Source organism: Podarcis filfolensis (genome assembly GCF_964270895.1).
Source record: "Podarcis filfolensis genome assembly, chromosome: 15".
NCBI lineage: Eukaryota > Metazoa > Chordata > Lepidosauria > Squamata > Lacertidae > Podarcis > Podarcis filfolensis.
Window position 1 is genome coordinate 19,455,193 of NC_139618.1, and position 23,572 is coordinate 19,478,764.

Consider the following 23,572-nt stretch of genomic DNA (forward strand, 5'->3'; position numbering starts at 1 on the left):
GCCTAAGTGGGAAGCTTGTTAATGGCTGCTCGCTACACAACTGCAAAATCAATGAACAAAACTGTTATTTCAGAACCAGGAATCTGTGTTCCAGTGGCAGCTCTAAAATCCACATATACCCTCTTTATCTGGAGCGTGATGCACCTCTTTCTTTCTCTCTCTTTCTCCCTCTCTCTTCCAGATTCTCGGTTTAATTGCCTTCTTCCAAGCAGCAAAGAGCAGGGAATGCTTAGTACCATACTTTTGGAAAGGTCAGAGGATACGATGGCTGCTACATGAATGGCTGTGTGTGATTTGTCTGCCTGCCCCAATGAGTCTCTCCTCTGTCCCAGCAAAATGGGGAGATAAATGACTACCAAGCAGCTGGGAGGGCCAACAAATGGCCCATTGAGAGTGCAGGAGGCCTCCGACGACACTCGTTCCTTCCCGAGGCAGAGCCCTGCTGTTCTTGGTTCTGCCCATTCACATCCATTCTCAGAACCTGAAATGGCCTTCTCCAAACTGCATGTCATCTGCAGCAGGAGAATTTCACTGGGAGCCTTCTGCACTGCCAACTTAGGGTACCTTCAGGCTGTCACTGTTTTGAAGAAGGGGTCCAGGCACATGCTGGAGATTCAGGTGTGCGCAATTAAAATGGGTTAAAGGGCTCTGCTGTCCTAGCACAACAAATCTGCTCTTTTAAATGACTTTTTCTGGTTAGGCAAATGATAAGGAAATGTACCAAAAAGTATGAACTAATTGTGCTCATTGCTGCACTGTGGACAAATGCTCAAGTAAAGACTGGACATAGTCTAACCTCCCTCCATGTAAGCTTTGTGCAAGAAAAAAGCAGGCTGAATGATGAATAAACAGGTTCTCTGGAGAAGCCCTTCGACTGGCTTCATCCTACTTTTACCATCCTTGGCTGCTCTTAGAATCCTGGGAGCTGTAGTTTTCTAAAAGTGCCAAAGAGACATAGGGCACATGTATACTGTTGTTTCATGTGGGTCATAAGCTTCCTGAACCTCCATTAATTCTCCATTGTCCACAAGATGTTCTTCTTCTCCAAATCGCTGTCTTACCACACTTCTCCTTCCCTCAATCTAGCTTGGTTTTTTGTTTTAGTTTTCATAGCAGATATACTCTGAAAAAGAGAGGAGCATGAGAAAATATGGATTGAAGGAGGAGAAAGTGTGGGAAACTAGTGATCTGGAGGAGAATGGCTATGGGAAATGAATGGAGGAAGCATGGATGAGCCAAGTGTCAGTCATTCTCAGCCCCTTCTTTTAAGGAATTACAGTTTGCAGGGTTCCTTACAGAAGAAAAAAATGCTGCTGTTATTCCAGTTTAATTCAGCTGTGCGGAGATGCTCCTATGGATGCAATTCCATATGAATGTACCTGGGAGCAAGGTCAATTGTACTCAATGGGTCTTAATCTTACTTCCAAGCAGACATACATAGGATTGTAACTACTGGCAGATCTTTTCTGTGAGTGACCCTATTAGCTCATTTAGCTCTGTGATGGGGAACCTGTAGCCCAGTAGGTGCTGTTGGGCTCCATCTCCCATCAACCCCAGCCACCATAGCTGTTGGTCAGGGATGATGGGCTTTTTAGTCAAGCAATACTTTTGAGACCACATATTCCCTCCTCCCCCAGTGAGTTGATCATAGAATGATGCTCATATGCTCTTCACAAGTTCAGTCAGATGCCCCAGGGGGATGTGGTCTGCACAAGTAAAATGCTGTTTCAACTCTATTTTCTGGCTTGTCTAGAACTTTCCTGAAATGTCATAATTCCAGCTTCAAGTACTTAATACTCTGGCAGATGGATAGATTGATGGTGGAACTGCAAGTGAAACTGTCAAAACCAGGCCTGGAGTTCATGAAGTAATGGTAAAGAGTGCCACAGAGCATACTCAGAGTGCAAATCCCTCAATGCGTATATACAGCAAACAGAAGCTATGTGTCCAAGATTAGCATTGAGGGGCTTCCAGGTCCTCTTATACTCTGTAAAGCAGCCAACCCACTGATGATACCTGAGTGACTGATTTGTAGCAAGCAATAGGTTGGAGAGCTTGATACTTATAAAGGTATGAATCACAGCAGCTATCGTTTTAGAAATTAAGCATCATCCTTAAAATACGTCCCTTTCTGTTACTTTCACAATTATAAACACAGCTTATTGGGGGAAAACAAAAGCCATATGTGTACAGGCATATGCTTGTAGAATTCAAATAATGGGTTAGTAAAAACAGTTTCAGATGGCTGAAGCAAATTATTACTATTATTACAGACTAAACAGAGTATTTAAATCCTGGGGGAGACACACACATACACAGAATATTCTGCTTGGCCCAGTTCTGCATTCCTGGGCGTGGTTTGCCTCACAGACCAATCAAGCTAGGTAGCATTTAAGCCATACAACCGAGATGGGTACTTCAAATGTCATGATGCTGATGATGTATCTCTGGACAACCCCCTCCTTTTGTTCAAAATTAAAAGGTGAGTCAAGTATACCCACCACTCGAGGCTGCCTGCCTTTCTCCACTATGCTTCAGACATCCAAAATCTCACCACCACCACCCTGCTTCTAGAGGCAATGCTTGCGCCTGTAAAACTCAGTCAGGAACTGAAGAGAGAGGGTTGGCAGAGAAGTGGGCCATCTGTATATAAACCACCTGCATTTCTCACAGGGCTAAGCAGTGCAAGGTAGAACAAAAAAACAAAACAAAAGCAGTCCATGTGAATTCATAGGAGGTGTCCCAGGGGTAAAAGATTGATTTGATATTAACAGATTCGTGCAGAGACTATAAAACGGTTGCACAGGGGTGGGAGAGAGACATCAGGGCCCTGGAAACCAGCTAGATCTATAGGGAGGGGGAGTGCCATGAAATGCAAACCTCCAATGTGCCCCACACCAGAACACATGCACAGCACATCTCCTCCTGCCACACCTGCTCCTTCTTGCACTAAACCACTTTCAAAACAAAACCAATGCCCCTGGGGCTGTGTAAAGCTCACTCTGTCTGACACTTCAACCTCACCAACTGTCTGGCACCTGCATTCTCCAAGGAGCCCACACCCTGGCACCAGCCACAAAACACGACCAACTGAACTGCTTGGCATGCAAGTCCTTAAAAAAGAAGAAGTGGGCATCTATTTCTCATCTCCACCACCCTTCCCTGCCACATTCCACTGCTGATAATGAGCAGTCAAACGTGTCCACAACATTCTGCTGCAGATCCCGCCACAGCCAGCCAGCCAGCCAGCCAGCCAGCCAGCCATCCTCCGAATGGCTTTTTCACAACATCGCCAGCATCCCTCCTCCACCTTTATCCCAGCAGTCTGATATGCCCCCAAGCTCGGGGAAGCAGCAGGATTTCAGGGTTCTCGTGCACAGCGCCATTCCCAGACACCACATCATCACACAACAACCTTGCTTCAAGAAAGGGCCGGTGCCAGCCTGAAGCTACCCTTTCCCTCCCCACCAACACTGTTCAAGCTCTCCTCCCAGACACCAGGCACCTTCTCCAGCTCCATCATAAAAGAAGCAAAATGCCCTCGGGCAATAAATAAGAAGCCACGCCACACACACAAAAAGCTACCCAGCATCTGCTCCTACCTGAGGGTGGCGCTCTCTCCTTGCTTGACGGTCACGTTGTCCATCGCCTTGGGGAAGGTGGCATCTCCGCTGCGCACTGGCACTCCTGCGGGCACAAGGAAGAGGAGCCTGAGAGACAGGACGACCAGGCACCGCCAGGGCAGGACTAAGCACCCACCGACCCCCATCCTGGGCTTTCCTCAAGGCAAAGATAGGCAACGGTGGTAGTGGGAAAGAGATGAACTGAAGAGGCTCTTTGGGGGTGGAAGGCAGAGAAGAGAGACGGAGAAGGGGACGCCTGACGGACGGATTAGCAAAGTCCCCAGAGGCAATCCGAAACCGGAGATCCAAAGCTCCCAAACAGCATCTAGAAAGTGGTCCCCAGTGTTTCTTGGGTGCCGGGCGCAGGAGGTTGAGGGGAGCAGAAGAGGAGGAGGAGGAAGAGGAGGAGGCGGCTGGCACGGGGCTGAGCTCAGAGACGAGAGAGAGACAGAGAGAGAGAGAGAGAGAGAGAGAGAGAGAGAGAGAGAGAGAGAGAGGGGAAAGAAGGAAGGTCACGGCTCTTCTTCCCCGCCTGTTTTTCCTTCTTTTTTCCCTGATGCCACCTTAAGATTCCGTCGGGCAGGCGCTGCGCAGATCCGGCATCAAAAGTTTATAACCCAAGAAGGGAGGGCAATGCAACTCTCTCTCCCTCTCTCTTCCACCCGCTCTCTTGAGCAGGAAATACGAAGGGAGGATCGAGAGGGGGGGGGGACCCAAGGATAGGGAGAGGGGCAAGTTGGGCGCTGCAAGAAAGCCTTCTCCAATGATCCTATATAAATTACAATCCGCACACACAGAATGTCACTCCAAACTTCCTTTGCGTCAAGACAGAGCTCTCCAAAGTCCAAGGAAGGTTCGCAAGGCTGGGGTTTGGGGGGACCCAGCCCGCTCCCACTGCCTGGCAGGCTCTGCAAAGGGCAAGCTTTCGCTCGCTTCTCTCCGTTTCCACCCGAGCGAGCTCCAGGTAGAGCGGCAGAGAGACAGATAGTCAGAGAGGAACCCCTCGGACCAGGCTCGGCTGCCTCTCTCCAGCACTTTAAAGGACGCGGGCTGGCAGGAGTAGCGAGCGGGAACCGTTGGCAGCTGCTATTCCTCCTGCTCTCGCCGCCGCCGATTTTCTCTCCTCCTCCTCCTCCTGCTTCTTCTTCTTCTTCGCCACCGCCGCCGCCAGTTTCAGCATCCCCGCTCCGCTCTCCCTCCTCGCCGGGAGCATCTCCTCTGAATCCCTCTCGCGCGCGCCCGCCGACATCCGAGGGTTGTCATGGCAGCCACTGACCAACACTCGGGGCTCCCCGGCACAGCCACACGCTGCACGGTGGGGCAGGAGCCGCGCATTAATCTCGGCGGCGGAGCGGAGGACAGCGGAGCGGCCGCGGGGCTGGCGGGGTTGGGCGGAGAGGAGGGGGGGTAGAGAAAGCGAGGAGCTCGCTCCGCTTTTTTCTTAACCCTCCCGGAGCCAGAGCTCTGGGTCCGGCTGCGGAGGACGGGGAGTAGGCAGAAGCCAGGCTTGGGCAAAGCGGGGTCCCCCCACCCCAACGGCTGTGCTGCTGCCATCGCGCTCAGTGCTGCAGCACCGGCAACATGCACCAAGCTGGGACATGCAGTAGCAGCAGCAATAGCAATACACACACACCGCTTCCAGGAGTCAGGAGGCTGGGAGGCAGAATGGGAAACCCAGAGACACTATTGGGATTGGCTAGCTTAAAACAAAAATGCAGGGAGGCAGTCATGGGGTCACACAAAACTCTGCTTCAGACTAGGAGAGGAGTAGGAAGTTATTTCTACTCAGCCAGACCCTTGGTCAACCTAGCTCAGCATTGCCTGCTCTGACTGGCAGGAGCCCCATTTGGATACAGAAGATATATAGGAAGCTGCCTTATACTGAGCCAGGCCATTGGCCTATCTTCCCTGACTGGCAGCAGTTCTCCAGGGCTGAAGCAGGGAACTTGCCCTGCGCTACTAGGAGGTGCCAGAGATTGATCCTGGGCCCTTCTGCATGCAAGGCTCTACCACAGAGATATGACTTGGCTGGTACTGCTGGTGGGATGGCAGGCAGGGTGCCCAAACAGAAGGTGGTGCAAGGGTGAAGGACGGGCAGAGCCAATGGAGGCTGGCCTGTTAAGGCACATGATGCACTGCTTCATCAACCTCAGCCAGCTGCCACTACTCCTGACTGCCTGTTTTCTTACAATCAGGACTGGCCCAAGACATTTTGGCACCAAAGGTAGACCCCAAAATAGCACCCCCTTCTCCACCAACGAAGAAGTGGTCTGGGAAGATTTACATCAAGAATGAGGGAGAGAAAGATTAGCACTAGGATCTGCTGCCCTGGCAGACCCTGCCATCTGAGCAGGTTGTCTCACCTTGCCTTTTCAGAGGGCTAGCTTATCCTTCCTCTCAATCAGTGTAAAGGTAAAGGTAAAGGGACCCCTGACCATCAGGTCCAGTTGTGGACTCTGGGGTTGCGGCGCTCATCTTGCTTTATTGGCCGAGGGAGCTGGTGTACAGCTTCCAGGTAATGTGGCCAGCATGACTAAGCTGCTTCTGGTGAACCAGAGCAGCACATGGAAACACCATTTACCTTCCCACTGGAGCAGTACCTATTTATCTACTTGCACTTTGACGTGCTTTTGAACTGCTAGGTTGGCAGGAGCAAGGACCGAGCAACGGGAGCTCACCCCGTCGCGGGGATTCGAACCACCAACCTTCTGATCGGCAAGCCCTAGGCTCTGTGGTTTAACCCACAGCACCACCCACGTCCCCTGCGTCAGTCAGTGTAGCCCCTTGCAAAACTTAGCAGGGAGGAAAATGGGGACAAAAGCAGAGCAAAATTGGCTCTGGTGCCACCTACCATTGGTCTTCCTGTCTTCCACACTACTAGTCCCAATAGGTACTAGCTGCCATCACATGAAGACAACTAATTCTAGTTTCACCCCTCTTCTCTTCTCTGCTGGATTCTGCAAGGACAACACTGAGACTATGCAGGAGGATGAAGCTGACAAAGGCAGTGACACCCCTTGCACAGGTTGCAAATAAGGAGGAGGCAGGCTGGGGGCTGGCTGAGGGCAAACTGAGGTTGATGGGGCAGTGTCCCACTTGCCCAAATGGAGCAGTGGCCACAGCCTAGGGTTTCAGATGCGGGACATTCCCAGCCCTAGCTGGAGATTCCTGCATTGAACCAGGGTCTTTTTGCATGCAATGCAGATGCTCTACTGCTGAGAACAGAACTGGATGCTGCGTGTGTGTGGCTGGCGTTGCACTAGAGGGTGGCTAACCGGTGGCCCTCCAGAAATTGCTCCCTTCATTCCCGATAATTGGCCATGCAGGCTGGGGCTGATGGGACTTGTAGTTCAGCAGTATCTGGAGTGCCACAGGTGAGCCACCCCTGCCTTGCATCAGTTCAAACTGGCAGAACCAGAGCTGCCTGCTTAGGAGCAAATAGGAAGCATTTTGGGGAAGACCGAACTGGAACCCAGCTTTGTTGCAAGATGGCTGGCATCTTGATGCATGGAATCATGGAATTTGAAATCACAGAACCATGTTTTAGAATCATGGTATGATGAATTTTAAAATTCCACTGAAGTAATAAAAATTTAGTTGGGCGCTAGTCAACTAAGTTCTATTCAGAGTATAGACCCGCTGAAGTTAATGAACATGCCGAAGTTCAGTCCATTCCTTTCAATAGGTCTACTCCACATAGGACTCACATTGGATACAACTTTACAGCTGAAAAGAACAACAGAGATCATCTCCTGCCCAGTGCAGGAGAATAATAAAATCAGGGAATACAATTTTAAAAGCAGAACTTTTAAAATAGAGCTCTGTCTTTCTTGTTCCTCCTCCCACCTATTTGTTTGATGCTCTCCAGTTTAATGCAACCTGTTTACATCTCATTCTGGGAACTGAGCTATAGGTATCCATGTAGTGTGGGAGTAAACCAGTGTACGTACTTATTTATTACATCTCTCTTTCCCTTTCATGGAGTTCAGGGCAGTACACATGGTTCTTCTCAACCCTTTTATAATCACAACAGCCCTGCAAGGTTCTGTTGTGGAGTGTCATTGGGGGGGGGGGGCTTCTAAGGAAAGTTTAAAGAAGGCACACGAGTGGGTTATTCAACATTAAACTTCAAAACACACACAGAGAGCAGTGCATTTTTAAAGTATGTTGTTGAAAGGCCACATTGGAACTGGTGTATTAACTATGCATACCAATGGCTCCAAGAATAAGGTTCCTCTGCTCCCCATATCAGGTGGGGGGTACATTTCACTGCTGTGCATCTGTTTTGTATGGCAAACCCTGAAACCATTACAAAGGAGGGCTTGCTGTGGCAGCATGCAATAAACAAATAAAAATAAGTGCAGCTACCACAACTTCCTGACACAGCTAGAGGCTTTGGAGCATTAAAAATGGAAGGGTCCTTGGAGACCCAATTTGTGAGAATGTGTGAAAGACAAAAAAAGGAGCAAAGCAGAGGAAGAGGAGAGGCAGCTAGGCTCCCTTGGCTACTATTTGTGACTTTGCGGCAAAGTCTCTTGATTCCAGAGAAACTTCTCTTAGCAATGGCCAGCTGCGTGTTTTTGCCATAGCTCAAGATAAGAGCCCCTGCTCTTCATGCAGACAGTCCTAAATCCAATCCCTGGCATTTATTGGCTGAAAAACTCCAGGTTAAAATCCTGGAGAGATGTTGCCAGCAGGGGTAGATTTTGATCTTTCAAATGTCAGCGGCACCCTATACAAGGCCAACATTTGGTGACTCTCACCTTCCGCTCTGCTCAATTCACTATGACATAGTTTCAACGGCTTGCAGAGTCTCCATCAGCTCAGCACCCAGTGCGGGGGAACCGGTTGTGATGCCTTAAATCCACCTCTGCTGCTGGTCAGTGTAGACCAGTGTTTTCCAAACTTGGGTCTCCAGCTGTTTTTGGACTACAGTTCCCATAACCCCTGACCACTGATCCTGCTAGCTAGGGATGATGGAAATTGTAGTATAAAAACAGCTGGGGACCCAAGATTGGGAAACAGTGATGTAAACAATACAGAGCAAGGCGGACCCGTGGTCTGACTCTGTGTAAGGCAGCTCCTTATTAATTGAGCCTATTTTTCGTTTGGGGGAAGGGGAGCCACGAAACCCTTGTAACTTGGTGGAAGAGTATCAGGTTTGCATGCAGACGCCCCCAAATTCAATTCCCAGCAACTCCAGGTAGAACTGGACAATGCCTCCTGTTTGAATAACTAGAGAGTCACTGCTGGTCTGACTAGGCAAGTTTGCTCTTCCCCAAAACACTTTCCACTTGTACCTGAGAAGGCAGGGATGGTTGTGCCAACAAAACTCTCCTTCTTTATGCCGATGCAAGGGTGGCTAAGCTGTGGCCATCCAGATGTTAGTGAACTACAATTCCCATCAGCCACATTCTGCATGGCCAATGGTGAGACATGGCAAGAGTTGTAGCTCCCTGCTTAGCAACACTTAACACAACATTGGTCATACACACCATTCCATTTTGAGCCTTGGCTTGGTGTTAGAACATCTGCTTTGCATGCAGAAGGTCCTAGGTTCAACATTGATGTCTCCAGGTAGGGCTAGTAAGGCTTCCTGCCTGAAACCTTCAGCTAGATGGGCCATTTGTCTGGCTTTCTGTGGGAAGTTGGCTTTCTGTTACAGCTTTTCTCACCCCCTGCATGAAAAACAGCACCTGCTAGAATTTCCTCTTCTGCCTAGCAATTAAAGGAACAGTCCTCATTTGCAGCTGATCACTCCAGACATGGTGTAGCCTGGTGTTAAGCAAAAGTAAGTGTGATATTAGAATGACTTTATCTGTATACGGTCCTCATTATGATAAGGTAATATGGCATATAGGCACCTGGAAGGTTGCCCTCACAAGGGATTGCAACATTTGGGCTGAGAAAAGTGTCCTACATACTTGACATAATGGATGTGCTGGCCACAGCTAAAAGGTGTACTTTAATATAGGTTTATAGAATGTTAAAACTATCTTAATCTGTTCAGATCCCACTCCAAAAAGGAAAAAAGAAAGGCCGGGTTAATTAACCTTGAGCTCACTCTCAATCAACAGTACAGATTAGAATCATATTTTACATGCTCTTTGGGAAAGTAAATGCAGAAGTAGTCCATGCTCTCACCAATCTGATGTGTACAGTAGGAGCTAAGGAGCAAATAATTCCGATCCAGCAATCTTAATACAAATGCTCCCTGATGGATAAGGTGAACTTTCTAGTAGTCAATTTGATCAGGGGGTGAGGAGGGGAATTATCTGACCAATAAGATGAAGACAGTCTGGCGCTGCAGACATGGTTTTCGATGGAGACTTGTGCACGGCTTTTTGGAAGTTAGCCCTATTGAATTTTTTTTGCCATTTATTTCTTTGAAATGCATACTTTCCTTTAAAAGATGTTTCATCCTGGATGTTTTTTATTGCAACAATAATAATAAATATTAAAGTCTTAATGGGGCCTGAGTAAACATACCTAGGATATTGAACTACATGGCTATAAAACTTATGCACACTGGGAGTAAGATCTTCCGGACACAGTGAGGCTTACTTAAGGGTTACTTAAGGGTTGGACCTTAAGACTACAAAGAGCAAGATTTTGCTGATATATTTGCTCATACCCTGAATCTCACTTAGTGTCCTTGTGTCAAAGCACATTCTTATCAGCCTGGGCTATCACATAAGGTGGCTGTGAGAACAAAACTGAATTGCATCCATGCATGCTACAGTACTTGGACCTGTTTGGAGGAAGCACTGGATACACATAGGAAAGGGGGAAAGCCTCACAATTCAGCTGACATGGCCAGACTCTGTCCATGAAGACACTCTGCTTCCCCACCTTCTTTCCCAGGAATAATCTCACTCAAGGCTACTAAAGGGGAGGGAGCAACATTCTTCATCAAATAAGGCATTCCTGGAGCTAAGGGGGAGGGGGACACACCAAGACATTGCAATTATGTACTGCAATAGACCCTACAAGTGTCCCTGTTTTCCAAGGACGTCCCTCATTTAGAGAAGCAGTCCCAGTTTCTGATTTGATCCTGGAATGCCCTGCTTTCCCTTAGGATGTCCCTATTTTCATTGGAGAAATGTTGGATGGTATGGAGTTATTCAACTCCCGAGCCGCCTGAAGGCAATCCTTATAGGGAAGTGGGTTTTTTTTTAATGTTTAATGTTTTGTTATTATTTTTATATACATGTTGGAAGCCACCCAGAGTGGCTGGGGCAACCCAGTAAGATGTGTGGGGTATAAATAGTAAAATTTTCATTATGAAATGGGGCATCCCTACTTTCATCGGAGAAATGTTGGAGGGTATGTTGCAGTTCAGTAGATTTTAAGGGAGGAAAAAGAAAACACAGAGGCAGAGAAAGATGAACATTTGTGATGAATACTTGAAATGGGGTCAGTGGTACCATCAGTGTACAACTTTGTGGCAGAAGCTCAGAGCCCCACCCTGCAAAATGAGCAAGAGGGGATCCCCAATACAGTAGAGCTGGCTTACCATGTTTTGAAATAAAGAAAGCAATGCACATTTAACCATTAAATCCAGAACCTAAGATTGCCTAGCTGCACTACTGAATGGGATCTATCTTGCAGACTGAGGTTCTTTACCAGCAGGGGTAGAAAGATTGAGGACTACTGTGCTATCCAACAGGCTGCAAGCCAGAATTACACAAAGAGACCAGCAACTCCACTCCCCCCCCCCCCATATCCGTGCGCAAGAAGTAGGCAGGCTTTCTCAGCTGCTGCTGCTGCAAGAGTTTTCTGGTCTGCTGGGTAAATTGGTGTTTACCCCTCGGGATAAGAAGCTGTTGACACATGGAGCCTGTTTCAGAAATACTGCTGAAATACCAGTGTGTAATGTATAAAAGTGAGATTTACACACAAGCAAACCCTGCCTGGGTGCATGTTTGATTTGGAAAGGAAGATGAACCAGCCTCCAGAGACGAAAATACACAAAGCTCTGCATACTCAATGGTTGAGGATATACAGACACAGGAAGAGACAGATTGATTGACAGTCTGCAGAAGTCAAAATGGCAATGAGCAGTTGAGTATCTGGGTGGTCAGACCATCCCTGATCCACCAATCAGTTCTACTAGGGATTAAAATCAACTCTCCCTGCCCTCTCCATTAATTCTATGTACCACCCAGACTAATCAGCCTCCCTTTGGCGTCAGCAAAGTAATCATCATTGCATTCCTTTTTAAGCCACTGGCCCTGTTATTGCTGATTTTGTCAGCTGAATCCATACCACATTGGCACAATGTAAGGTTTTGCTATTAGATTCTGATGCATTAATAAGTCGTCTGCCCACAGTTTCCCCACATTCCTCATCACCCCTTGCTTTCAAAATGTTGAGTTATATCTGTGAAGATGTTTTGGCCTTGCTTGCTGACTGGCATCTCTGAATATCAATTCTCCACGATGTGCAAGACAATATTATGCCTGTTTGCTAAGAAGTGAATCCCATTATGCTCAATGAGGTAAATATGCATAGGATTGCAGCCCTAGAGACCTGAACTTTGCTTCATGCATAATCCAAGTCACCCTGATATCTAGAAAATGCCAGACACAGAGGTTTGTGCTTCTTTCCCTCAAAAGTATGGCTCTGCTATTAAAGTTGATTTGTAGCTCCTGTGCAACAAACTTGCTTCCCCCTCCCCACAAAAACCCATACTTTTTGCTACAAGGAAGGTGATTGGAGAATGCACTGAAAAGTGTGTTTTTGCTTCATGCAACATCATTTTACCTTCCACAAATGAATATGACTGAATGATCCATGAATGACTATTGTTGATCTAACCCCCAAGCAAATTTTGTGCAAGCAAACCAGGATAGGTGCTCACTAAACAGGTCATCTGAATACGACCTCAGTGTACTTAAGGAAGTTCTAGATTTTCCAGAAAATCAACATGTGACACACAGGTAATCCAAGTCGCCTTGATTGTTAAAGAGAAAATATAACTTCATGCAACTCTGCCTCAAAGTACTGTACCCCAAAATAACTGGATCAGTTCCAGATGATGATGTGCAATTTTGAAGCTATTGAGATGTGATTTCTAGATAAGTCAGGATAGTAATTGTCAGAGCTACCCTAGGTCCCAGCTCACAAAGGACCAACGCTGCTTCGTTGTTAAGTATAAAAGTCTTTATTGAAGTTCAGATTCACTTCCAGAGCCGCAGCGCGCAGCTCCACGTCTCAAGTGTCAGACCACTGATGCTCCGTCTGAGTCTCCTCCCCCTTGACACCAATTTAAGATTCTAGCCTTGCTCCACCTTCTCCGCTGCTCCTTCCTCCTCTGGGTCCGCCTGCCCGCCGGGGTTCCGCCCTTTCTAGCCTCTTCTCCCGCTGATTCCCCTGAGCCTTCTCCCTCCCTCCGGCGGGCTTTAGGAGCTGGTTCCCCATCCGGGTCTCCTGCTGTTCCGCGCGCCTGCACATTTGAACTCGGCGCGCGCGCCCAGCCAGCAGCTTTCCTCCTGACCGTTCCACTGCTGCTGTCACTGCTTCCCCATTCGGGGGGGGCTAGCTGCAACTGACCTCCCCTCCGTTGGAGGCGTGGTCAGCCCTGACTCCCTCTCTGGAGGAGACACTGCCCCTGGCACATGTGACTCTTCCCCCCCACTACGCTCTGGTGGGGAAACTGGTCCCGATCCTCCACTGCTGCTTTGGGGTTCCCCTCTGGCTCCTTGTTTCTGGTGCGTCCCCCCTGGGACCCCCCCTTGCCCTGACCATCGGCGCCCCCTTCTGGGAATCTTCTGATTCGCTGGAGAAGCTCATGGAATCTCTCGGGCCACTGTCATACTCCCCTACGCTGCCCTCGGATTCTTCCCCTTCGCTCTCCCAATCCTCTCTCCCCAGTGCTCCTGCTCCTGATTCCCTGACAGTAATCATATATTCTGCAGTGTTTCAAGACTTCTTCTGGGTCCGTTTAAAAACCTTGCCCTGAATTTGCTTTGGACACAGGTATGGCGCGCACACACACACACACAAATGCACACACAAGTAAGAGTCTTAGCATCTGCGAAGAAAGGAAACGAGCTCTGAACATGTGCCAAGTGCCTTTCATTCACCATTGAGTATCCACAGCCTTCCTCTGCTAGGGAGCTTCATGTCCACAGCCACAACCACACACACACACACACACACACACACACACACTCAACTGTGCGTGCAAACAAACACATACATGCACGTGTGTGCACAGACACACTCTGTGTATACACTCCTGCTATGATTACATGTTCAGGTAACAACTGTGCAAAGGGGAGCTTGGGACTTTTAACCTGTTTTGTTACTTTATTATTTCTTTCTTTATGCCCCACCACCACCTTCTCCCCCACCTCCTCTCCATCTGCAATCTGTTTTTCTCCATTCCCCTTTTTTCTTCTCTCACATTTTCCTAGCTGCTAATTTTGAGCTTGGTGTGTGTGCATGTGCATGTGTGAATTAATTCCAACACTCTTCAGTCTTGCTGTTTGCTTGACTATTTATCCACTTGCCAATAACTATTCTTATTTCTCCCCCTCACCCCGGTCTTTCTGTCTCCCACCCCCACCAATGTGATGTGCCTCGCTGCTATTAAAAAGGGCTTCAGTAGATACTGGGCACTGGCAGCTGGATACTCTGGTGTCCAATTAATAGCATGTTCCCAAATGCCAGCCAGGACTATAATTAGAGTAATGAAGTCTTACACTACAGGGAAAGATGTAGATTGCAAAGGGTCAAGAAAGCATTCCATGCTTCTATTGGATTTCAGTCAAGAATCACAGTCCCAAACCCAACCAAGCCTTAATTTGAGTCAGGGACAGAAATGGAATCTAGCTACCAGGGCTGAACCTTACAACCTGGGAGAAAGGAAACCAACTCCGCTGAGCGTGCAGAAAGGTGCCCGGGGTGTTTCCCAGTGTTCAGTTTCCTTGCTTCTTTTTTCTCCTTCTAGCTCACTAGAGAGTGCATGTGCTTTTCAATAAAACACTGCTAAAAAGCAGCCCCGTCGTGATTTCATATGCTGTTCTATGAGGATTATTTTTGTATGCTGCTTTCCTGAAGGTGATTTTCCTCTGCCATTCCAGGTTGGGCATCTGGAAAGCCGGTGAGCCTATTGTCACAGCCAGACAGAAACTGGCTGCACTTTTGCCACCCCAGGAGGCAGGGTCTACCTGGGGACCAAATAAACTGAGCCAGCTGCTCTATCCAGAGGTGGGGCTTTGGTGTGAACCAAAGGGAGAACTTCTGCCTTGTGGCCCACAAAAAGGCACAGTCCCAATCTGTGCATCAGTAAAAACACTGAATAAAAATAATATTGATGCAATTGCAATTATACATAAAGGGTATTGAGGTCAATGGAAAGAGCATGAGAGAGAAAAGGGAACTGAGAAATGTCAGGCAGAGTGTAGATATGTGACTATGCTCACAAGCTTCACGGGTAAATAATAATTAGGAAGTTTTTATTACTGAGTTGGAATGATCAGCCATACGGCGGTTGTGGGCCTCCTGCATTTCTCAGTTGCAATTGCCATGGATATATTTTATATATAGAAAGGCAAGATATACATCTTGATAATAAATAATAAAACCAAACCATATAGTTCCATTACAGAAATCTGAACTCTTTCAATTGCAAAAGTTAGGCTTTTGTCAGAATAACCTTCTGATGTCCCTAAGCATTTGCCCTGTCATTTCCATTGGGCAATCAGTCATAGCTGGTGCCCACTGGGACCAGTAGGGTTGAAGACAGGGAGCCCAACCAGAGGTAGCACCACAGCCAATGATAGGCACAGCCAACTCATTCTAGTTTTGTCCCATTCTCCTCCTTCCTGCTGAATCCTACAAGGACAAAACTGAGAATAAGAAGTGGGGAGAAGCCGACAGGCACTGCCATGCCATAGACTAGTTGTATGAAATAAGTCCAGCAGGTGGAAGATAGCTGATGGCAGAATGATGTAGGTGGGGCAATGCCCCATCTCCCCTCACACCACACAATATGGAGCCATTGGTCATTGGGTCCATGCAAACCACAACTGACAGAAGAAGAAGAAGAAGAAGAAGAAGAAGAAGAAGAAGAAGAAGAAGAAGAGGGGGGGAGAAGGAGGAGGAGGAGTTTGGATTTGATATCCCGCTTTATCACTACCCTAAGGAGTCTCAAAGCGGCTAACATTTTCCTTTCCTTTCCTCCCCCACAACAAACACTCTGTGAGGTGAGTGGGGCTGAGAGAATTCAAAGAAGTGTGACTAGCCCAAGGTCACCCAGCAGCTGCATGTGGAGGAGTGGAGATGCAAATCGGGTTCCCCAGATTACGAGTCTATCACTCTTAACCACTACACCACACTGGCGTTGTGTCTTCTGTCTGTGGTGGATACAAGGATCTAGATTTTTATTACTGTACTTGCAACAGAGACTTTTTAAAGAAATCCCATGCATCACCACCATCATCCCCAAAGCACTTTGAGATCACTGGCTAGAAGAACCATCACCATGAATTTGCTAAATACCATCATAATAGCCTAAACATGGGGTGGAGTGCGAACTCCCTGCAAGATGACTCAAGTGAGTTGAGCTTGGTGGGAGGGAGAAAGAGCTTTGACTGCAATACCAAAAAACAAGCAAACAAACAGAACCCTTTAAGATCTGCAAAAGGAGTGGGGTGGGGTGGGGGTTGCTGGCCAAGTACATTTTCTCCCCGCCTAAACGTCCTTTTCAAGAAAAGTGGCTCTCTAAAGCTGCTTGCATTTAGTTGGATTTATTGTTGCCCACCATATTGCACATTAACGGCTCGCTCTGTTTAGAAAGAAAAGAAATGCTCACCTCTAGTTTTTTCCGCGGCCAGCTCTTCTGAAATCTAAGACCCTCATACAGATCCATCAAATGGACTTTTCCTTACTACTCCAATATTTTTCTAACACCTTCATCTTCTTTTATGTTCACAGTAAATCAAGAGCCAACAGCATCTAAAGCCTCTTTGTAGCTTCTCTATCTTGGCTTTTAATATATTTTACTATCTCACTACCATGGTTTTATTTTATATATATATAATGCAATGTACATTGGACATCAATGATTTTGGAGGAAGGGGGAGAGAAAGAGTACTCAGCATGCATGAGCATCAAACCCCTGTGGGCACTGGGGTGGGAGATTCAGAACAGACAAAAGGGAGGATTTCTTTACACAGCATGGAGTTAAACCATGGAACTCACTACTATAAGATATAGGACTGGCCACCAATTTGGACAGCTTTAAAATTTGGACAAATGCATGGCTGCAGGCCATGATGACTACTGTCTCCAGGATCAAAGGCATTATGCCTCTCTGGATACCAGTTGCTGGGGATAATATGTGGAAGAATACTCTTGTGCTCATGTTCTGCATTTTGGGCTTCCCATAGGCCCCTGGTTAGCTGTTGTGGGAACAGGATCAGGACTAGTTGAGCCTTAGGTCAGGTCCAGCTGAGCTTTTGCTTTGTTCTTTTGGAATAGCTTTAGGATGTGCCAGATGGTGAATTTGCTTTTTAATTGCTCAGCACTTAGCATAACATGGGTTGTATTCAACTAAGTCTTACTCAGAGTAGGCCCAATAAAATGAGTTAGCCATGTCCCTAATCATTATGGTTATTGTTATTTCATTTATACACCACCCATCTGGCTGGGTTTCCCCAACCACTCTGGGCGGCTCCCAGCAGAATAGTAAAAGCACAATAAAGCATCAAACATTAAAAACTCCCCTAAACAGGGCTGCCTTTCAGATGTCTTCAAAAAGTCAGATAGTTGTTTAATTCCTTGACATCTGAAGGGTGTTCCACAGCATTCCACAGGGAGGGTGCCACCACCGAGAAGGCCCTATGCCCCTCAGTGAGGGAACCAGGAGAAGACCCTCAGAGGAGGACCTCAGTGTCCCGGCTGAATGATGGAGGTAGAGACCTTCCTTTAGGTATACTGGGCTGAGGCGTTTAGGGCTTTAAAGGTCAGCACCAACACTTTGAATTGTGCTCAGAAATGCACTTAACTTCAATGAGTGGCAATCATCACTAGTTCCATCAAAGTAGAGGAACCACTGAAGTCAATTGATATGGCTAAATTCAGCGGATCTACTATGAGTAGGACTTAGCTGACTACCACCCAATGGGTCTACTGTGAGTAGGACTCATGTTGGGTACCACTTTGCCTCCAAGACTGGTCAGATACATGCCCTTTGGAGGAACACTTGCAGGATCACAAACAGCCAGGGCCCCAATGCAAGGCCAGGCTAGATACCAGGCTCCCTAACAGGCAGGAAGCTCAGAGTTTTGCCCCAGTGCGGATATGGAGCCTACTGAGGATCTAGTCGTGTTGTTCAAGGTGTGGGTGTATGAATCCTTGCCTTGTTTGGGAATGAAGGGCCACATGCTGCTATGCAGGACATGTGCTCCAGTGGACCTGAAAGGAAATCGCAGTTCCTTGGCCCACTACGCTAGAGAAGGAGGACTGCAAAGGGCTGAAAATGGGCTTAGGGAGGGGACACAAGTAGGGACCAGGGGGAGGAGAAATTCACTAAGTTCACATTTTAATACGGACCTACCTAATATGCATTTCCCAAACCATTAAGGGAACTGAAAGACAGCCATCCTCCTGAATTTGTACTTCTCTGAATTATGCGATGCAGTTTTCCAATCAAAAAGCATACACAAAAATGTGCATATTAGTGAAAAAGACATGCAAAGTTACATTGCCTTAAGGGGGGGAAATGCTTGCAAAAATGTATAAATTGGGAGGAATATAACCCCTCCAAAACATACTTTTTAAAAGAAAAGTTTGCAAACTGAAATTGTAGAAATTACAAGCAGCACAGTATTTGAAATGGTTGCCTTCCTTACATTATGGCAACTAAATCACTGCTCCTGGTATCTTAGACAGTCCCCTACCGAAGTGATGAGAACAGTCATTAAAGGACAGAATTTCAGACACCCTGTCTCAGAAGACTTCGCCCTCAACACCTCCCGTTGTTTATGCTGCTTAGATATTTGTTCTAGCCCTATCCCCACCTTCCACTATTACTTTTGAGTTCCACTTCTCCATTTGCAGCCAGGCTTGGAAATAAACGCAGCAGCATTTCATCAGGGATGCTGTTTTTATAGCCCACTGACAAATCCCCAAGAGATTTCAAACTTCATTTTTGCAAAACTGGGGAATGCACAGAATTCAATCCATATCTGTAGCATCTGTGGGGCATGATTTGTCTGCAGACCATGCAGGAGGAGAGCCCTATGCCTTTGTGATCTAGCTTGAAAATTCTTTCCGGTGAATGTTTCCTAAATGACCAGTAATTACAGATGGGAGCTAATTAAAAATAATAATGGAAGGGGAGTGAAGGGTAGAGGAAATCGTGCTCTAGGGAGTCAGAAGTGTTCTCGGTTGCTCATTTGGCCAGATAATATTTACTGCAAAGGGGGATCAGGGGCAAGCTGGAGTTGTGTGTAGGAGGAGATGGAGGGGGTTTTGGGCTCTGTGTAAATCTTAAAGCATTGGATGAAAGGAACGATGAGTGTAAGAAATGCAGGGCGACAGAAGCCAAGATGGAGATGGAGAGAACTGAAAATAATAATCAAGAAAAGGAACTGAGGGAATAAAAAAGACATATTTTAGCAGCCTATTATTTCTTATACAAAAACATCTTTTGCTTCCATCACAACATGGAAGAAGGCAGCATTCACAATCTGCTCATGCTCTGTGGCAGATTTGGGTAGCCTTTCTCAGCCTGAGGGCTGCATTCCTTTCTACATTCAGCCATGGGCTTTCCAAGACAGGACAATGCGGATGGAGGATTGGCCAAGGACCTATGTAGGGCTCAAGTAGGATATGGGGTCCTCTGCCAGGAGTGGGGGAATCTGTTGGTGAGAATCCCAAGGGAGTCTCCCTCAACCTGCTCTCTTCTCCCCACTGTCCCCATGACGGGAGCTGCAAGTTCCATCTCCCTCTCTGAGCTTGTCAGAGCTACTCTCTTACATGCCTACTCTATAGGAGCTCTGAGAGGAGCTCTGTCTGTCCAGAAGGGGCTGTTTCACCAGACCCAGCCACCTCTTAGGAGACAGAGAAACCTTCTCCATCACCTGGTTCTCAGAGGAGTCAAAAGAGAAGGGAGCAGAGAATCCCACCTACTAGGCACAGCAAAAGGCTGCAGAAACACTTTCAGCCTTAAGATGAACCCCCTCCCTATTCCTATATGTAAGAGAGCAGAGGGGTGTGACAGCATCAGATCAACAAAGCTTTGGCAGTTACAGCACCTGTCTTTGTTGTAGCTATATTTAGGACTGACCATGTGTGCTAACTGAAATGCCTTAACCTGTCAAATTCCTTATATACTGTAGTAATCTAAGCATCAAAGCCTTTGGAAAGAAACTCTTCATCAAGTATTTGTTCCCGAGTAACTGGGAGATAGGGGTGGATGGGAGGAAAGACATGTCAGTGGTGGGTGAGGTCAGATACAAAAGTGCAAAAAGCAATAACAAATGTTAATTGTACTCTTACAAACTAAGGCCAGGTAGAGAGCCTGAAGGACTGCATTTGGCGCCAGAGCCTGGGCTTCTTCATCCCTGCTCAGTGGGTCTCCAAACCCAGGAGAGCGGGATATAAATGTTCATAAGGGCATTTTTGAAAAAATGCAAAGTGGAAATGTGGAGAACTGAAGTTAAAGACATTGTTTTGTTTATTATTAGATTACGTATTTTGATTTTATACTGTAAAACAATGTGCAATCCTCAGATGAGTAATACACACACACACACTATATGCACACTTTACCCTAGTATACATGCATTTTTGTATGCATTACTTGGCTGGAGAACTGAATTGCAAAATTCAGAGAATTGTGAATTTCAAAGAATGGATGTGTTTCAGTTCATGTACTGTTTCGAAAATTGTGAATTAGGTAAAGGTAAAGGGACCCCTGACCATTAGGTCCAGTTGTGACCGACTCTGGGGTTGCGGTGCTCATCATGCTTTATTGGCCGAGGGAGCCGGCGTACAGCTTCCGGGTCATGTGGCCAGCATGACTAAGCTGCTTCTGGCGAACCAGAGCAGCGCACGGAAACGCTGTTTACCTTCCCACCGGAGCGGTACCTATTTATCCACTTGCACTTTGACGTGCTTTCAAACTGCTAGGTTGGTGGGAGCTGGGACTGAACAACGGGAGCTCACCCCGTCGCGGGGATTCGAACCGCTGACCTTCTGATCGGCAAGTCCTAGACTCTGTGATTTAACCCACAGCATCACCTGTGTCCCTGAATTAGGTATGTTCACCTTTAATGCAAACAGAGCAACATTTCTCTCCCATTGCTTCCTACAATACAACATAACCATTTTTTCCTGTAGCTTCCCATTTCCCCTCTTCCTCTTGCAATGGATGGCCTTTTCTCCATTGCATATAGCTTTGCAAAGTGTGGATTAGGTGGGTTTGCCTTCATACGCAAACAGAAACAAATTTCTCCCCCATCTTTATCCATGGGCTGTATGTTGCTCACATGTGTTTTAAAGGTGCTGAAAATAAAAGCTGGCATATGAACCAGAGAGCTACCTGGAACACATCCTCAAGCTGAGGAAGACTTTAAGCTTTGCCTTTAGCCCCCCCCCCCCACCCAAGCTTCCATGTTTGGAGCAGAGAGGTTGCAAAGCATCTGGCAGAGCTGAGCAATAGCACATAGAGTCTTCCCATTAGAAGGAGTTTAGCAGAAAGTAGGTTATGGCACAGCCAGTTTGATGAGGTCTTGTAAACAGAATATGAACATTCTGAAATCCCACTGCTTTGTGACTCCCAGGGGAAGGCAAGTCAGTTACGAAGTGCCTCACTCTCCTATAGGATGATCCTGCTGCAAGTGAAAAGGCACCATTATCCCAAATGGGTGCAAAGGGGGAAGAATAACCAGTTATTGCTGGGAAACAAGAAAAGATGACTTTTGCAGGTGGGCCAACTAACCTTTAGCAGCTCTGAACAGTGAGGACGGATCAGAACATTATCGCCACCGTGCTCTGAGCTGCTGTAGGGCCTTTTACACCATTTGTAATATCTCTCCTCCTTCTTCATTTTGGACTGGAATTCTAGTGTGTGCAGTTCTTACTAAGGAGGTGCACAGCAGAGGCCAGCTACCTGAGGAATGTCTCTCAATTGATCAAAACTCCCTTTTTGCTTCCTTGAAAATCCCTGTGATGGTTTTTGCGCAAGCCAGAAAATGTTTTAAAAAATCACTTTAGGCAAAGCAAGGGGGAATCTGCAGCAAAAAAGTTGCAGTGTATGGTCTTCTGGATTTCAGCCATGCCCACCCCAATCTGGGTTTCCATTCCTCCACCTCCCCAGAAACTAGCATGCTCTGGCTCCAAGCTTGTTACTATCTTACTCTTCTGTGTTGATGGTGCCATTTTGCTTACATATGCAATGTCATTCACAGTCCAAACACTGGGAAGAGAGGGAATTGTTTTGTCAGTTAACATGTGTACTCAGAATCAAAGCCCACTGAATTCAGTAGGACTTACTTCCAGATAAATATGTGTAGGAATGCAACAAGGCTTACTTCTGAGTAAACCTATATAAGATTGTACAGTAGTTTCTTGCTTCTGGTGTTTCTGTAGTTTAATAAAAAACAGGTGCATGAGAGGAGGAGAGAGAAAAGGATTAGGTGGGGGGAGGCTTGCTTTCAGTAAAACAAACCATAGTTTATTGGACCAATATTATTATGTCTGAAGAGGCCCATAGTGCAACACATTGAGAATCATCAGTGCCTCTATCACTTGCTCCATTCCCCAACAATTCCCTTTCCAGGTTGCAATCATAATGGCTTTAAGAATGGCCCGGAGAAGCCCATAATCAGAGCATGATAAAAATAACAACAACTAGAATGAAATAGCAATCTGGAAAAATAAAACATTGTTGTTGTTTTTCCTGCAACAGAAGTATAACCTCAGGGAAAGACATCTGGATCTCCTGCTACAACTAAGTAAACAAAATAAATAAAATAAAATATTGCACAAAGATTGGGTAAAACATCAGCTAGGAAGGCTTTGAGCTTTCTGCTGTGATTGTCTCTTTGTCTGCATACTAACCTTCCCAGTTACTTCCTCCCATCTCTGTTTTCTACAGTGGTGACAACACCGGCAAACAATGGAAGGTGGGGCCAACCTATGTTGACATGGCCTGCTGCACCTGCATATTCATCAATACTCCACATGACAGGGATGAAATGCTCCAGTCTAGCAGTGAGCAGCTTGCAAATGATCAAATTTTTCACTCAAGCTCTTTTCCTAAGGGTTTGCCAGTATCCCCCAGGTAGCAGTGGGTACAGCATCTTTTGTTCCTATTTAGTTAAGTTCCAGTATTGACATTCTCTGTTTCAGGCTTATCAGAAATGAATGCTCCTCTGCCTGGGGGAAGGGGGGGGAGTGAGTTGTACTCAGCTAAGTCCAGCTTTGGTACAGTTATGATATTGACTTAGAGAAGGGGAAAGATCAAGGTGCAAAGTTCTTGAATTTGACAATTTGTTGTTGCTTCAATGCAATTGGACTTAAAGGTGTGTGTGTGCGCGCACGCGCACACACACACACACACACACACACACACACACACGACTAATTTGGAAATTTTAAAAATTTGAACATTTGCCCCTTCAACTTTTGTTCTAAATTAAAAATTTGACTTCCTGAAACCAAAACATGTTGTGTGAACTAAGGCATGGGGCTGGAAGAAGTAAGCATATTTCAAATTAAGAACTAAGCTACTTAGCTAGAGCTGCAGCTCCTGCTTAAGGCTCAGCCTGAGGCAGATGGCTGCCTAAGCAAGATCTAAGTTTTTTATGGAGTTCCCATTCTGTGCCCTACAGGGAGCTGCCTGGGACGCTGTTGAGTCCTGAAACCCTTATCTCATCCTGGATCTTGTGTGCTTCACCCCACTTTGCTCTGTTTGCCCAGCACAAGTA

General features: G+C 46.7%; 1 protein-coding gene across 4 annotated transcripts in view; it reads right to left on the bottom strand.

The window, feature by feature from the left end:
- LOC310750581 (opioid-binding protein/cell adhesion molecule homolog) overlaps positions 1-23,572 on the bottom strand; it is a 731,536-nt gene that overhangs the window by 334,829 nt on the left and 373,135 nt on the right. For 2 of the 4 annotated variants that reach the window (XM_083588992.1, XM_083588994.1), the window contains one exon: positions 3,603-3,687. In XM_083588992.1, the coding sequence (XP_083445118.1) occupies positions 3,603-3,687 (85 nt within the window). Of the gene's footprint in view, positions 1-3,602; positions 4,986-23,572 lie in introns of those variants that run through there. The other 2 variants (XM_083588991.1, XM_083588993.1) reach the window with 2 other exon arrangements.